Consider the following 17,445-nt stretch of genomic DNA (forward strand, 5'->3'; position numbering starts at 1 on the left):
GGTGAAGAGGAGTTTCAAAATTATCTCTCATGCTTCCCAATTGAATATTTTATTCTGATTGTGCCTTATTTAACAGGCATTTGGAAATGTCCTGAGTGCCTATCAGAATAAGTTTTGGGATGATTTACAAACTTACGGGTTTAGGAATTTATAATTTCTTGACAAGCAGCCCATCAGAAACAAATTAAATTCTGAAAAACACAGATGGTCAAACAAGAACTTCTGTATGAAGAAAAACAACCCGGGCTTCTTCCTTACCCTAACCAACTCTAGGGGGCAGTGCTGTGATACGTAGAAACTTTGGACACAGCTACTAAGATTTGGGATGGAAAAGCCCGGCTTAGAAACTTTCTCTGGTGGCCGATGCCAACTTCGTGTGTCATCACGAAGGATGGCATGAGCCTTATAAGGCATCCTTATGAGGATGTCATAAGCCCAAATCAGAGTTCCGCATGAAAGACACCCCAGACCCACCTGGTAGACATTTATTAGCACAAGAATCCTCGAGACGGAGGAAGGGAGTGGGGATCGAAGTAGGTCCAGACGTCCCCTGTGGAAGAGCCCTCTTTCATGCTTCTGAATTTTAATGCCCTCCCACGCTTTATGGTTAATAACAAAATTATTAGGTGTTAACTAGACCTCATTTTCCCATCCGACACCGTGTCGGGTTTATGCTACAAGTAGAGTGTTAACGCAGAGGCAGGTTTCAGCCTGTCGTGTTCTGAGCTGGGACGTAGGACTCAGGAGGGCACGAAGCCCATGTCACCGTGCTGGCTGTGGGATCCAGGTGGAGGCAGGGCACCCAAGATCCTGTCCCTGTGGGGAGGTGGCAGCTGTCCCTTGTCTCCCGGAGTGTAACTTGGCTGATGGCTGTGTGGAAGAACCTCCTGGGTTTAATGCAAAACCTCTCTTCCTCCACAGAGGTTATATAAGGAACAAGGAGAAAACATAAAGCACCATTACACTCAGACAGCCGACCTCCCTGAAGTCCTCCTGGCCAAGCTGAATGCCATGAATATCAGTGAGGTGAGGCTGGCAGATGGGGCACTGGCTTTCATTCCGGGGGATCCGGGGACCTGGGCAGTGCCCGGCAGCCTGTGCTCAGAAGCATCCCGTACTCAGAAGGGCCTGGAGCTTACTTGAATGCTCTGCTGTCACCATCTTGAAATTTGTAATATTTGTGACCAAGGGGCCCCATGCTTTCATTTGCGCTGCTGAGTTCTGCGGGCTAGGTAGGCCGTCCTACAGAGGAGTCAAGCTCATTTGCAAGAATGAGACTAGGAAAACCGTCTTACTACAAAAGGCGTTGGTACTGAGGGGGTGAAATGCGGGAGCGTCAGAATATAGGTGAGGGCAGCCAACGGCTATGGCGAGGAGAGACCCTTCCCTCCCGTGACCTTGATCAGCAACCCCCCCCTTTCCTGTTCTTCGACAGAGACAGTTGTGTTCTCCTTATCTTACGTCAAGATCTGTGCACGCTCAGCCTTATGCCTCCTTCTTCCACTCGGCTTGCTGCTCAGAGAAATCTGGGTCTGTCTGACTCTAACGAGTCGCCCCCAAAAGACTCTCCCTCCCGTGGGTGGGCGTGAGGCAGGCTCCAACTCTTTCTCGGTTTTTGCTAAGACGCAGTGATTTCTAACTCCAACCGGGCGCTGGGGGAGAAAACCCATAACAAAGCCGATGCCCATCTTGGTAATGAGCATCTCAGAACCACCAGGTCACATGAAGGTCTTTATTTGTCCACATGTTCCCAACAGACACGTTACAAGGAATCCTGGAGCAAACTTCGAGACGGTGGATATAAATTGAGACTGGATGCCATTCCATTTCAGGCAGCAAAGGCTTCCGGCGAAATCATAAGTGACGTGAGCATCCACCTCCATTACCGTGTCAATGTTTAATCCTAACCGATTTTTACTCCTTTTGCCCCCAACCCCTGCCTTCTTTTGCCTGTGGATACTGTCCTCTGCTTTCCCAACTGACTGTGTTAGGGCAATCTGGTAACGACCAGTGAGAGAGAACATACCATACAACAAAAAAAAATCCCCTAGCCGGGGTACAAAGCCAAATGCCGGACTGTAACTCTGGACCCCGGGCAGATGAAATGCACCCTCCACCAGGCGCTTTCCTAAAGCAAGTCCGCGTGCAGAGACTGTTAACAATGCACCCACCTTCTTCCAGCGCGGGCCGCCCAAGTGCTAACATGTCCTGCCAGTTCATATCCAGCCCTTTAGTCATTGGGAGTCTTGCATATGAAAGAATAGGCCTTTTGACGACTCCCGCGCGTTTTCTTTTAACTCACCCAGTCACTGTCAAAAGAACAAAACATTTTCGCCCAATACCCACCTCTCCCATTCCGTGTCCCTTGTCCCCGAGCTGTTACTCTCTCCCGCTCTCTTTCCCTTTAGTACAAATACAAAGAGGCATTTGAGAAAATGAAAGGGCAGATGCTTGGCTCCCGGAGCTTGGAAGACGATATCAGCCTTGCACATTCAGTGTATGCGAACTCGCTGCAGAGCGAAGTAAGTAGGAGAAAAAAATGCAGCGGGACTGGGGGGCCCTCACCTAATGGTGCACGTCCAGTGTGTGTCGTTTGTCCTTCCGGTTGTGGCTGTTGGCTCTGTCCTAACTAGCTGTGTGCCTTTGTTGGGTCCCTTGGCTCCTCTGGGCTTGAGCTTCTTCCTGTGTCAAGTGACAGTTTGAGCCAGACGACCCCTGAGCTCCCTTGGGCCATTCTGTGATGTGATCAGTGGCCACGAACGGGGGCCTGTGGGCTAGGTTTGGACGACAGAGCTGTTTTGTTTGGTCTGCAGAGTGAATTAGTCGCAAACCTTTAAAAGTGGAACATTTTGCATAAAGGTCATAGACTTCCAGCCAGAAGCTGGCCCTGGATTCCTCAAGGCCACAGTTGACGTTGACGACCGAGAGCTCCGTTTAGAAGGGACCTATGCTCTCCTGGTCAGGCGGCCGCCTCCTTTTCCCTCACTGCCCGCCTTACTCACTGGTGCTATCGTCTGGGTGCCTGGAAACGTCTGAGTTTGCAGCCCGTGGTTTCGACCCTCTGGATGCTGGCACGAGTGTGTACGCAGTGTCCCCTTGTACATATGTGCGCTGGCAAACGGTGGGGCTAGACGCTGACGTATATCCCCTGTGTTACGAAGGATGAAGCACCTTTACACCCCGGGTCTCCCTTAACCATTGGACGAACTCTCTTGAGGAACATTATCGTCTTATCCATCCCGGTTTACTGATAAGACCTAGACTCTGAGCGCCTCAGTCCCTTGTCTAAGATCAGCTAGAAAGTGAATATGGTGCCAGCCCTCCATCTCAGGCTCTGTCCACAGCTTCACATGTTCTCCGCCTCAGTTTCCCCATTTCTAACATTCTTCCCCCCCAACCCCCACCCCTTTCTGGGCTGGAGTGCTGACCGAAGAATGTGGGGTTGCACATGAATTGTCCTGGCCTTTATGCTAGGGGTCAGGGGAGGGTGCTAGATGGGAGCAGGAGGTAAGGGAGGGGTGGCCGGGGCTCCGGGAAAGATGGCGGAGGTGGAAGTTACGCATCTGACTCCTGAGAAAGCCCAGAGTGAGCTTCGCAGACCTTCCGGCAGCTTCTCTGAGGACTGCCGTGGAGCTTGTGGTCTGTCCTCTCCTCCCTCAGCGTGCCTCTTGGGAATACCCATCCCTCAGAACTGGCTTTCCAAGCGTCTACCCACTGCTGTTGGCCCCCAGATTTCTTTTTTTTTTAATTACATTTTTCAAGTTTATTTATTTATTTTGAGAGAGCGAGAAGAGGAGGAGCAGAGAGAAAGGGAGAGAGAGAGAGAGAGAGAGAGAGAGAGAGTTCCAAGCAGGCTCTGCACAGTCAGCGGAGAGCTCAGCACGGGGCCTGAACTCACGATCAGTGAGATCATGACCCGAGCCGAAATCAAGAGTAAGATGCTCAACCCGCTCAGCACCCAGGCGCCCCTGCCCCCAGACTTCTTAGGATGTCGTCTGATGCTTTGAAGAAGCTGCTCATCGGCTAAGCCCGAGAAGGGAGTCCCCGGTGTCTAAAGTCTGAACCTGACAGGGGGAGGGGGAGAAACTCTGGCGGGCCCCGTGCCCTCACAGGTTAGCCACGTACCTTCTTGCCTCTGGCAAATGGGAAGATCTAAAGACCCAGCAAGGGAATCACTGACGTGATGTGATGTAGGTCTCCTGCACTTCTGTATTGCCCCAAATGGGGGAGCCGTGGGCCTTCATCATCTAAGTCAGTGACCTCCAGGAGCTGAGGGTGGTGAGTGTCATGAATCCTGCTAATTAAGCCAGTCCCTACAAGAAAGGAGCAGCGGTCCTGCCAGAACGTCTCCGGGGCTCACCTGGGAGACTCTCACTGCACTCGCTGTCCCTGGTGGTCCCTGTGCAAATGGTGGCTTTGAAATAGCGGCTGTTGATCTGTCTGCCCCTCTAGGTGAATTACAAGAAAGGCTTTGAACTCTCCAAGGCACACTTCCATCTGCCATTGGACATGGTGACCCTGGTGCATGCCAGGAAGGCTCAGAGCCTGGCCAGCGACCAGGACTACAGACACCCGCTCCCCCAGTACACTTCCTTGGCCGAAGACCTGAGGCTCAGCTGTGCCAAGAGAGCCCACAAGTTGCAGAGCGAGGTAAGGGGACCTGGCCTCTCTCTCAGGGCTCTGTCCTCTCAGATTTGACCAGGAGGCAGTGACTCCAAGCTCCCGTTGGTGCCGCGGGGGATTCCGGAGGTGAGAAATCCCAAACCAGGGTCTTCTTGGGAAACGCTGCCCCGTGCTCCTGCCCAGCACAGTTACACAGATCTAATGGCAACGGGAAGCATCCACTGGTTCCAAACATGACGTTTTCACACACGATCTCATTTGAACCTCGAAATAACCCCGTATCAGTAGTCTTTACCCCATTTTAGAAATGACAGGGAGGCTCGAAGAAGTTAAAGAGAGAGCTTGCCCGAGACCCCACAACTGTCAGTGAGAAAGGGGGGCTGACATGTGAACTTAGATGGCGTCTGACCAGGATGCCCTCCGCTCACATGTTTTGCATGTTGAAGATTTGCTACCGGCACTGCCTTTGGCCTCAGGTCTGACCGGGGGGGGGGGGGGCTCTTCTTCGTGCTTCGTAAATTCCCAGGCTGCCCGTTTTCTGAGGGAGGCCATGCTCCGTTAGGAGAGGCTGGGGTCAGAGCGGACCCACTTCAGGCAGAGGCGAGTGTGTGGGGGAGGGCAGGGCATCCGGGCCCCAGCAGTCCTTCCTGGGTCCCCGCGACGAGTGGTGGAGACCTTCACGGGCCTCCCACGTGCGTGTCAAGCTCGAGCCACCTGTTTCTGGAAGCAGGTGGCCTGGGATTATTGGGGAGCACCGAGGATTTCCTCACCCCCAAAGAGATCCCGGATGTCTCCCCTCCACAGGCGGCAGCGTCCTGTTTGGCACTCCCCCTCTTGCCTACCTTTCTAGGTTTCTTTGCTATGGGCTTTGCAAGTAACGGGCTGGGGTTGGAAAGCAAAACACCGCACAAAACCTGCATCCTGGTTCGACAGTGCCTGGAAGCAAAGGGACACTCAGATCTGGGTATCTGTCGTCTGTTCGGGTTTTCCACCCGTGTACGGTGTTTACCGGCTGCCAGAAACTGTCAGGAACCCCAGAGCAGCTGCAACCATGGAGCTGCCACGCTCAGCTCAGGGCCTGTGTGTCACTTGAGCAGAGCCCTCGCCTGCCCTTGCTTCTCGCTGTGACAGCACTTGGAAGGCAGCAACGGCCGGGGGCGGGGGAGGGGGGGCACCTGGGTGGCTGCAGGGGAGCGAATTTGGGGACCCTTTAAACTGTCAGCCCGGATCACTCAGGTACACACACTCGCCCCTACCCACACAGACAGGCCTGTGCCAGATGATTCTGGATTCATTTATTAGTTCTTTCTTAACCCATGATTAATTAACGCCACCCTCTGCTGCTGGGTTTTGTTTTAGAAGGCCTATTAAACCGTCATTTCCACATTTGCCCCAAGACAACTGACTTTCCAAGCACAATCCACTCCAGCGTTTATGTCTTGATAGCCCCCATGAAGATAAAAACCTGCCTCACCTCCCTCCAAAGCTACGGAGACAGGTGACAGCAGAATCGTTTTTCTTTTGACCTACATTTTTGTTTCCCCCACAAACACTTACTGGGAGGCACCGTGTGTTTGCTGAGGATGCTCTGTCTGGAGACACTGGCTTGGCCGTGAGTTCTAATTACGACGTTATCCTCTCGTGGGTCCTCCGGCTTCTCCTTGCTTCCTTGCTCTGTGAGTTTGGCTTTTCTGATTCCTTGTGTTGTCTCTTCTAGAATTTGTACCGGTCAGACCTGAACTTCATGCGAGGCGTTCCCTGTGTCATTCCAGGCACGTTAGAGATCGAAGGGAGAAAGAAGGCATCTGAACTCATCAGTGAGGTGACCGGGGACCCTGGAGGGCTGAGGGGTATCCGTCTTATTTCCACGGGACAAATGAGCATTCAGCTTACTTCTTCCTGCTGAAGCCAGTTAGAGGTTAACTGTTAACCGTGGCCGTTCCCCACATAACCTCTTCTGGGGCCTCTGTTCTGTTATGAGATCCTCCATTTAGACTGGATGTCATTTAAGACAGCTTTGCACATATCAAGCCAGTCCCTTATGAACACATAAGAATTATTCACTGACTCGTAAGATCTGCTTCCCTAGGGTCCCTTTGAAGAGTGGCCCTGTGGTACAATGACAAAAAGGCCGGCTTTGGAGACCAACAGATGGAGACTGAAATCCTAGGCCAGTGCTCATTTGCTGTGTGACCTCCAGCCTGTCACCTGCCCTCTCTGAGTCTCACCTTTGTAATCGGTTAAATGGGGGTACTCCTACCCCTCTCGTTTAGTTTTTATGAGGATTAGCGCTAATAGTCCAAGCAACTATGCTTCTCTGGTGGCTGGGAAATGGTTGTTAGAAGCTTGGTGATAATTTCATGGTAAAAATACAGAAGTCTAGAATTCTAAGCCCTTTGAGCTTCTGAGGAATCTTACTTACACCTGCAAGGGCTCTGGGACGTCCACTCACTGTAGATGCAAGGACAGGAGGGCATAACGGAGGGCACTGGAAGTATCAGGTGGGCTCACACATTGATTAGGAGCTCTCAGAAAACGGAGCTGGCCTCACCGTGGGAGTTCAGATTGAACTTTGCGCTTTACTTTTCCAGTGAAATCTCAAAAGAGAGTGGTTTCTGAACCTGGTGGGGCATCAGAATTGTCTTTGGAGCTTGAAAAAAAAATACAGATGCCTGGGCCCACTGACAGTTTAATGAATCCTGGTCTCCCGGGGCGGGGTGCAGGCAATCGGTATTTTTTTTTTTTTTTTTTAAAGCTGCACAGTTCTTTCTGGGACATTCCCAGAGCCGAGGGGCTCTGGGTCTCCAGTGAACAAAGGTCGGGAGCAAACTGCAAATTTCAATAGTCACGTTCCCATTCATGGCAAAGGGCTAGATGTCCTCTCCTCTTCCTGTGGGTAAGCATCTGATTCAGTCCGTCCTGTCCTCCTCTGCGTCTTCCTCCCTCTGAGCTCCGAGGTCACGAGAGCAGGTGTCGGACTGGATTCCGGGGAACAGACTAGCAGCCTTTGCAAAGTGAGATTTTATAACCAGTGCTTAGAGAGCTTCGTCTCCTTCTGGTTTGATGCCTAACAAGTCGTCTTCTTCCCTCAGAGTAAATACCGTCAGCATCCCCAGTCATTCAAGTACACAGCTGTGACAGACACCCCCAGCCTCCTTCATGCAAAACTCAGCAACCAGATTACCAATGAGGTAAAATCGGATGGCTTTGGAATGGCCTTTTTAAAAACTGCTAGCTTGTTAAAAATAACGTGTATTTGTGGGGTCGGGGCCGGGAAAAAGCATGCGTGTTTGCATGGGGGTTTGGAAAGAAAAGAACGTCACATATGGAATGTAAACATTTTCCAGAGGGAAGGAAGGCCTAGTTGGAAATCTGGTTCAGACTCTAGTCTTGCCCCTCAAGGGCAATCACGGACCAGCAGGATATCCTGGGGGGCTTGTTAGAAGTGCCGAACCTCGGGCCCCACCCCTGACCCACTGAATGCCCATGGTCCTTTAACGGGGTCCTCACGTGTTTCCTTGGCACATTAAAGTTTGAGAGTACTGGTCCGTCGTTCATCTGTTCTGTCTAGGAACATAATGGCTAACCGCACGTCTGTGGTCATTCTGATGATTATTCTCGGAAGGATGTGTGGTTATTCAGGGGTGCTGATGCAAGGCCGATTACGTAGAATGCTGTTGGTCGGACCTCTGGAATTTCTGCCTCCTCCCCTTACTTGCTGTTTGCTCACTTTATTTAAATATCTCTACCAGAGCGGCACACAGGGGAAGGGATCTTATTACATAAAATCAGTGGTCCAGCCCCTTTGGTTCTACTCCTTGGTGGCTGTCTTGCAAGTTTGAAACAGAAATTGAGCTTGGCAGAGAATTAAATTTGGCATCGTCCTGAGTTTTTCAGATTTTCTTCCTGACTCTTTTAGAAGCCAGTTGAGATTTGGCTATTTATACAATTAGGGTCCACTCTCCCCCAAGTCAAAAAGTAAGAGACAGCAGCGTAGGATAAGAATGTCCCCAAGAGCCTGGGTAGCGACCGTTCTCAATTTTAAATTCCTGTCCAGGCTTTCCTGCCTGCTGCGTGAGCTGGATGCTATGGGGTAACACTGCCTCTTGTGATGACCTCTGGCCTCAGAGAACTCACCAGTCACAGAGCCATTTCTGATCACAAGAATAGGTGTTTTCATAACTGGCGGAGGCCATGCAGGGCGGCCTTGGTGGGAGTTTGCTCACGGAAGGAGCTGGGGCTTTAGGAAAGGATGCAGACCAGAGTTTGGGAGCCCCCCTTCCGCCAACCAGGGCTTCTCCCAAATCCCCCTGGATCTTGGTATTTATCGTCTGTACACTATATCCTCAAGGGAAAAGTTTACAATGAGAAGAGCTTTGATAGTGTTCCTAAATGCGGTTTTCTTTCCTCAGCCTATTATTGGGCAAAGCGTAAGGAGGAAAAATTACCTTTTCTTTTACCCAACATAGGGTCTCAGTGCGGCTTCTGTAACAAAAGGCAGATTAACAAAAGAAAAGCATACTAGTTTATTTAACTCAAGTTTTACATGGTACGGGGAGCCTTCATAAGGAAATGAAGACAGAAGAAACGGGTTAGACCTGGGCGTTTCAGTACGAGGTTCGATGAAGAGTAGAGAGTCACGGCAAAACGTGATGAGCTAAGAACAGGGGCACACTTAGCTCGGTCTGTTCGCTCAGATTCCTCTCTGCAGCCCTCTGTCTTCAGAGATAAGGACGCTCATCGCCTCTGGGTGTGGGGAGGGCATCTCTCACAGGAGGGTCTTCTGACCTGCTTCAGGAGAGGGGAGAAGAAAGAGTTCTTCTGGCACCTGCTGTTTCCCAGATTCCTTCAGCTTAAAGCATTCAGTACGCCAAGGTGCCGTATTTTGGGGTGACCTGTCCCGAACCCCGTCAGAAGCAACTTGCAATGTCTTACATACTCCTTTTATGTCACTCAATTTGACTCATGAAAGAACTGACTTTATTGAAAGAAAGATCTTCCCCAGGGCTGAAGGTGTATCTGTGACACAGCGAGTGGCCTTCCGCAAACCTATTTCTGCAAACCTATTTCCCGCTTGCCAGCGAGGGACCTGCAGCGTTGCAGAAGCACTGAGCGTTATCTCCTTGCTTTTTCTTCGCTCTTTTTCTACCCAGCGCCTCTATAAAGCAGCCGGGGACGAGGAGAGGCACCGGTACACAATGACCCTGGGTCTGCCTGAGTTCGCCCGAGCCAAAGCAAACGCGGCCAATCTGAGTGACGTAAGCCTTTCTTGACGTAAGCTGAGGTGCAGACGTGCTCCAAAGCCACGTCTGTCTGTGGCCGTGATGGGCTCTAACGGTGGCCCTTCTGGTTCTCCCAGAAACTTAAAAAACGTCTTTTAGATGCTCATGGTAAATGCATTTTTCCTCAAGTGTGGCGCATACATATGCATCAGAGAGCACGCCAGTGTGAATGCTAATGAGATTGTCTTTGCAAAAGAGAGAGCTTTTGCTGGTCAGAAATCGATTCTCGAACGCCATACTACAAATGAAAGGGATAGCCTTTGTTCGTTGGTTCGTGTAATTTTCTTTTTTTTTTTTTTTAAAGAAGATCTACATGTGTTCCTACTGTAGGCCAAATACAAGGAGTCTTGGCGTAATCTCCGTGCTCAAGGCTACAAGCTGACGATAGACGCTCTTCCCTTCCAGGCTGCTCGCGTCTCTGGAGATATAGCCAGTGATGTGAGTTGAATGATATGACCTTCCATTTTGCCTAATTTCTGTTAACTTCTTGTAAAACAATGTCTACGGCTGATTTTCCTGAATTAAAGCAAATCTATCACCGTGTGAGACAGGATGTCACCTGCAGAATATATTAGTTAGGAATGAGACTCTTTGACGGAGGGAGGGAAAGAAAGGCTCTGTTAATCCGAAGCTAAACTCAGGCAAAGGTCTCCAGCAGGAAAGCGATTAGGATTTGTTTCTAATGGCGGGGTCTCGCCAGTGGTCCCCCCTGTAACGCGTGAGCTGCCTGCTTTCTAACTGCGCCCAGAATTCGACAGAGAACTCGTATGAGAAATTGTAATACGACCGTAACGCATCTCCCTCTTGGCTCTCTGTAGTTTCACACGTTGGCGTTAGGATTTGCCAGCTGTGTTTCAGCCACTCTGTTGATAGCGTCCATAGCTTTGGGACATGAAGGTGACTTTCTCTTTCCCACAAACAAATCACAGAAAGCGTGGACTTCAAATAAATGGATCCTGTCTTTTGGGTTTAATGTTTTGCCAAAGTACAAACGGTTAAAGCACAAGTTTTTCTTTTACCTTTTTTGATAAATTCCTTTTGGCCACAGGACACACATAAGGGGAGTGGGGCCCTTCCTTTGGTCCTGAGGATATGGTTTTAATTAGGTAGGAAGAATGGAGCGCTGTTTTAATTGTTCATCCCCCAGGGAGGAAGCATGCTCTCATGCCACCCTCACTGAGGTTTTTCTTATAATCATCACCTCCTAGTGGAAGAGTGGGTGAGTTTTCTAGGGTCGGCAGTGAAACCATGCAGGTGGGATTTAAGCAGGCCGAAGGCCGGCCCCTGACTGCAGTCTCCCCTTCCAGTTTCTCTACCGACATGACTTTGTGAAGGAGCGAGGTAGGCTGATCGGGACCCGGAGCGTGAGCGAGGACCCCCGGCTCCGGCACTGCTGGCGGGTGGGCCAGCTGCAGAGCGAGCTTCAGTACAGGCGGGGGGCGGCGGGCAGCCGAGCCCAGTGTCACCTGCCCATGGACATGGTGCACCTGGTCCACGCCAGGAAGGCCCAGGCCCTAGCCAGCGATCGCGACTACAGGACATGGTGCCACGAGTTCACGGCGCTGCCTGAGGACCTGAAGATGTCCTGGGCCAAGAGAGCTCACGCCCTGCAGAGTGAGGTAGGGGACCTTCGGGCTGCACGCCAGCCCCTGACCTTCCTCCCCCCGCCGAGGCTGGATGTAAATCTCTGCTTCTTCCTTTGCCTTTCGGTCCCCCCCCCTCCCCCCGCCAAAGCTAAAACTTGCTGGGTCTGTGTCGGGCCATCTAGGTTGGAATCATTCGGCTGTTTGATAACTGTTTCTTGAGTACCTACTACACCATTCCAGGCCCTGGGGATTACCACGGTCAACAGAAAAGTCAAAAACTGCTGCTTTCCCGGGGCTTCCATGATCTGGGAGGGAGAAGGACTGTGATAAGTAGGACACGTGGTACGTCGGGTGGACACACGTGGTGGAGACACACAGAGCAGGGAAGGGGGGGTAGGTGGGTGGACCTGTGTGTGTGCAAATTAAAACGGAGGGCGGGGCCAGGGCACTGAAAAGGCAACATTTGAGCAAAGACCAAAGTTGAGGGAAGGAGATACCACTCCAGCCAACAGAATAGCAAGTCCAAAGGCCAAGGCCCTGAGCAGGAGGAGCCCCAGCCTATTTGAGGCCAGCACAAAGGAAGTGGGCGAGTGCGGAGGATGTGGTCTGGAGCGGGGGTCCGAGAGAGAGTAGGGGCTGGACGGTATGCAGTGGGGGGGAAGCTCATGCCTGGCAAACAGTGATCCAGCCACAGCTGACGCTGTCTGCCTGCCTGCCTGAGTGTCCCTCTTGCCACATGCTGCGAGGTGGGGACAGTCATGACTCCTCTTACCCAGATGAGGTCACTGGGAGATGCCCGGGCAGGACTGACCCCAGAACCCACCATCTCACCCATCTTGCTCTCGAGGAGGGAGCTCCTTGCAGGGGAGTCAGGCTTCCTACGACCCAGGTGTGGACACTGAGACCCAGAAAAGAGAGGTCCTCACCCAGGCCAGGGCACCAGCCCCTCCCATACATGCTGACATCAGTTCCCTCCTCCTTCCAGGACTCAGTGTCTCCCGTTGGGACAAGATAACGATGATAATGTGGGCGTGGTCAGCACTGGGGTGCACGTGCTGTGTGGCAGGCACTGAACCACGTGAACTTGTACGTGTTGTCTCTCTCAGCCCTCGGAGGAAGGAGCTCTCGTACCAGGCTTTCTCAACTCCAGCACCTCAGATGTTCTGGGCTGGGTGATTCTCCATGGTGGGGCCCGTCTGGTGCATGGTGGCCTCTACCCGCTAGATGCCATGGCACTGCCCTCCCCCCGGTGTGACAGTCAGAATGTCTTGAAATATCGCCAGATGTACGTGGGGGGCAAAACTGCCCCCAGTTGAAAACCCAGTTCTCAGTTTAGGACTGGCCTATATGAAACCTCGCATGGTGCCCGGTGCATAGAAACGTGCCAGGAAGTGTTAGCTGTTTTGATTGTTCTCTACACCAAGGTCTCGATTCTGGTTACCTTTAGGGCAACGACCGCTCTTGAGTTTAGTTACACGACACAGACAGAATATTATAAACACATAATTGGTGATGAATTCGGACTCCGTGATGTCATGATACACTGGCCACCTAATTATTCATCACAGTTCACTGGAATGGTAGTTATCCCAGTCAGGTCGAGCGTGGGGCAGGGGGAGGTCATCGGGCTCCACACAGGGGATGTAGTTACTAAGGGGCCAGCCCAAGTTCCATTAGGAAGGCCTTCTACCTGCTAGATGGCTGTCCTGCCATCTCCAAGAATGGTGCATGGCATGACCATCTTGTCAATGGTCTATTCCTGGGGGGAATCTCCAGGGCAGATACAGAGACCACCCGGGAGAGGTGAGAGGAGCCGAGCCGGGAGCCCCAAGACACTCGTGGGAAGCCCCACTTTGTCACCCACTGACTCTGTGTCCTGGAACTTTCACTTTGCTTTCTAGGCCTCTGTCCCTCCAACAGAGAAGTGAAGAGGTTTGACCAGTGACCTCAGATCTCAGGGTTCACGGGTAGATGTTTTTAAGATGGTGGCATCACTATAATGTCAGATTTTTATTTCACGTTTATTTACTTATTTTAAGAGGGGGAGGGGCAGAGAAAGAGAGAGAGTGAGTGAATTTCAAGTAGTCTCCGTGCTGTCAGCACAGAGCCCAATCTGGGACTCTATCTCACAAACCCTGAGATCATGACCTGAGCTGAAATCAAGAGTTGGATGCTTAACCGACTAAGCCACCCAGATTGCCCTCAGATTTTTACTTTACTAAGTAAGAAAAAAAACCCTAAACATTATTTCAAGCTACCATTTATATCACAGTTTTTTTTTCTGAAAAGAAAGGATATTTTAATGCTAAAAAATGTAGGAAAAACAATCTAAAAAGCAAAGGACTTTCCAAGAGATGATAGCTGGCATTCTTACACACTTTATGAAATAGGATATGTATTAAAATTTGGAATGCTGAGAAGCTATGGCTTAATTTTTTTAAATCACCGAATGATGTTTCATGCATTGCTTTTTAAACTTCAAGTTTGTTCATTTGGTGGGGGGCGGGTAGAGTGCAAGAGGACAGAGGGCACCTCGTAATGTTGAGCTGGTTCTGAGGCTTCAGTTTTCTTGTGGTCGTTATTGAAAATCTAGTTTCATGTAGTTATGTTGTATAGAAAAAGAAACAAAGGCTCCGTGTGTGTTGACTCAGTTCGGCTCGGTCTGGGGGAGGAACAGTAGCCCCCAGCCTCCGGCTGCTTCTCCTGCCCTCTCCTACCCTGGCCAGAAAGAAAGCTGTGGGTCAGGCCAGAGGGAGCCAAGAGGTGCTCTCCCTCAGGACGAAGGTCTCAGGCCACAGTTGCTCAAGCCATGCTTGCCTCGGGACGTGTATGAGATACATGCTGTGCCCAGGCAGTGCTCTACAGTGAATGGCCATGATCTTGTGCGGGGGCTGCAGGGAGTCCTGGAGAGCACCTTCAGGGACTGTCAAGGGGACAGCCCTGACCCCACCCTTTACGGCTGCATGACCTCAGGTAGACTCTGTAAGCTCCGTGAGCCTCAGTTTCTCCATCAGAAACAACAATAACATTAGCTACAATGTTTGGAACGTTTATTCTGGACCAGGCATTTGTTTACATGGTTTGCACCAACTATCTCATTTAGTATCTAGGTGCATACTGCTATTCCTCTTGTTTTTACAGATGTGGCAGCTAAGGCACCTGTAATCTTAAATAACTTGCCCTGGGTCACAGGCTGGCAGGGGAATGGCTTGCTCCAGACCCTACAGCAAGAAGCAGAGCAGGGCTCCTGTGTCCAGACTCCTAGTTCAGTGCTCTTTGGCTCCCCCGCGTGGCTGGATTAGGACCCCAGGTGCTCTGACTCCTAAGGGTTCCTTTAATGACCGCCTGCGTGGTACACCGAGTGGACAGCCGCCGGTGGCTCTTCTGAGAATCTGAGCAGTCAGTCGAACACCGAAATTGTTCTGCGCATGGGCATAAGAATCCCTCCTTTGAAGGATGCCATGAACAATGCATGAAATAATGAGTCTACAGCAAACCACACCCTGTGCAAGAGAGTGATTATGAAGGGTCCCATTAATATGACAAATACACCTTCCCACTGGCCGCCTCCTGGGTGCAGTTGTTTACATCGTTGGAAATTGGGGACCCAGTTGCAGCAGGTGCTGCAAAATGGGGGTGCCGGGAAACCCCACGTACGAACCCGAAGGTGGCTTCCAGGCAAGGGAAAACAGCAAGACTGCCATTTGGGGAAGCCAGATGCAGTTGGGCAGCGTGCGAGGCTCTCTTATTATCTTAGAATCCTTCTTTGAAACCATCTTTGGGTAGGTAGCTGATTCTTCTCAACTCCCCTCTCTCTCCCCCTCTTTCATCGTGAAGTCTGGGGCAGGCGTGTTGTTTTTAGGGTCTGCGTGAATAGTCCAACCTGGGCTGGGAGCTGAAATATCAATAGACGATCCATTTATAAGAGAGTCTGAGGCGCAGTCAGATCTTTGGGGAACCTGCATCTTGCTTTCTGACTTACCTGCGATTGTACTGTTCAGCTCAACAAAAGGCAAGTTGAAAGAGTGTTCCCCACTTCATCTTGCGTATGAAAGGAGCGAGACCCGGCTGTGAAGAGGTCCTGTCGGATTATTCTCTCTAACTTAGAAATTTATCCAATTTTCTCTGTTCTTTATCAGAGTGGAAGGCAAAAGCTTTGCCGGTGTAGACCGAAAGATCGTGGTATAAAAAGCAATCTTACTGACATGGGGTTTTGAAGCCTGCTCCTGAACCTGAGTGATGCCTCCCTTCACCAGTTAGAAAGCAGAGTGGAATTTGCACGGGGGCATTAACCAGCAGACAGTAGATCAGAAACGGACCCTCTTTGAGACCAGCTGTGAGGGACGCTGTGAATCCTGAAATGAAAAGGAACTAAAAAGGCCGAGAGGCTGGTTTCTGGAGTGATATTTTGCGTTACAGCAGAGCTTGTATCTAAATTAGAGAAACGCTATCAACTTCGTTTAGATCCAAATTTTAGATTTCCTTAGAGGGTCTTTTTCCACCTTTAAAAAATGCCTAATTTCCATAAAGAGAAGAAGAAAAGCGTTCATGTGACTGTCTCATCCTAGATAATGGTGGACAGGTGGAGGGATGGTACTAAGACCTAATGTTTTAGGAGACTCCTGATCAGACTCATTGTCCTACAGCAGCACTTACAATTTTGTCCCAGGGATGCTGCTGTAGTTCTAATCTTCTGAGTCCTTAAAATGAAAAAAAGGGTGATAAAGCCCAGCCCGTTTTGACCTTATGAGCAAATCCTGGGGAACGGTGGCAGGGGGAGGGAAACGTAGGCACAAAAAGATTAAATTGGCTCCCATACTGTAGGCCGGTTGTATCTAAGCTTGTGCCCTTCTTAGGGTCCTGCTGTAATTGTCCCCGCGCCCTCCTGCCCCCCCCCCCGGCCCCCCAAACCACCACGAGACAAAAACAGATCCAACACATAGAGCAGCTTTTGCTCCTGAGGACCCTCAGGCGTTCTCATGAGCACAGAAGGGTCGTTACCACCTTCAGCTGTCACAGAGAGAAACTGAGTCACATTTGGTAAAGTGATTTGCTCCGCGTCACGGCAGGTTTGGCCCAGAGCTCAAAGCCCTTTCATCACCTGGAGGTGGGCAAAACTGTTGTATGTAGGCAGGCAGGCAGGCAGTCACCTCACTGCCAGAAGGAAACAAAATAACCCAGGCAGATGCCTGGGCTTGGGTGTAGATCTCCACTCTTCCTTCAAGCGATCATTTGCATCCATTACCTTGGCTTCTAACCCTGCCAGTTCACAGGTGGGGTCTTCTTGTATCTTAGGCACGATCCATTATTTAATTCCTGGCAGAGTGCACGAACTCACGTGGTTGGACTTAACGATGTGCAGACACACTCCGAATGAAGATGTTGACACGTCATGATGAAGCATTATTACAAATCAAGGATCTAGGAATGCCCCGACAGTCTTAGACACTCTCTTGGTAAAAGCCAATGATTTTCTTCCCGCAGTTTCGCTACAAGTCCGACCTGATGGGCATGAAGGGGACGGGATGGTTGACGCTGAGTTCCCCACAGCTAGAGAGTGCAAAGAAGGCTGGAGAACTCATCAGCGAGGTACCAGTAACCCGACCCTATCTTACGTGCAACCTATAGCATTCACTTTCTGCTGCAGAGGGAACCTGCTTACAGGGTGGAGATCCCAAGAGGGCCCCGTGGCCACTGGACGCCCAGTGTTTTTCTTGGCCTTTTGCAACCCAGTGGCAAGACTGAACAAGATCTCCCTCCACATGAATTCACTTGCTGGGGAGTTAAAGGCATGTTCCCAATGGGCAGTGAGAGACAGATGATGTGCTAGAAGGTTCTCAGTAGGCACATTCGGTAGTCACGAGCTAAGCTGGCCCGTTGTTTTCATGGGGGCACAGAACTTGCCATCCACCTCCTGAGTTTACTCAGAGTGCCCAGTGTCTGGGGCTTATCTG

General features: G+C 50.8%; 1 protein-coding gene across 8 annotated transcripts in view; it reads left to right on the forward strand.

The window, feature by feature from the left end:
• The window catches only part of NRAP (nebulin related anchoring protein), a 70,503-nt gene that overhangs the window by 44,258 nt on the left and 8,800 nt on the right, over window positions 1-17,445 (forward strand). For 7 of the 8 annotated variants that reach the window (XM_078434839.2, XM_078434844.2, XM_078434840.2 and 4 more), the window contains 10 exons: window positions 922-1,026; window positions 1,758-1,865; window positions 2,409-2,522; window positions 4,453-4,650; window positions 6,341-6,445; window positions 7,716-7,814; window positions 9,777-9,881; window positions 10,236-10,343; window positions 11,213-11,524; window positions 16,976-17,080. In XM_078434839.2, coding sequence (XP_078290965.2) covers window positions 922-1,026; window positions 1,758-1,865; window positions 2,409-2,522; window positions 4,453-4,650; window positions 6,341-6,445; window positions 7,716-7,814; window positions 9,777-9,881; window positions 10,236-10,343; window positions 11,213-11,524; window positions 16,976-17,080 — 1,359 coding nt within the window. The remainder of the gene's footprint in view (window positions 1-921; window positions 1,027-1,757; window positions 1,866-2,408; window positions 2,523-4,452; window positions 4,651-6,340; window positions 6,446-7,715; window positions 7,815-9,776; window positions 9,882-10,235; window positions 10,344-11,212; window positions 11,525-16,975; window positions 17,081-17,445) is intronic. The other variant, XM_078434846.2, reaches the window with a different exon arrangement.

Source organism: Panthera onca, chromosome D2 (genome assembly GCF_046562875.1).
Source record: "Panthera onca isolate mPanOnc1 chromosome D2, mPanOnc1 haplotype 2, whole genome shotgun sequence".
NCBI lineage: Eukaryota > Metazoa > Chordata > Mammalia > Carnivora > Felidae > Panthera > Panthera onca.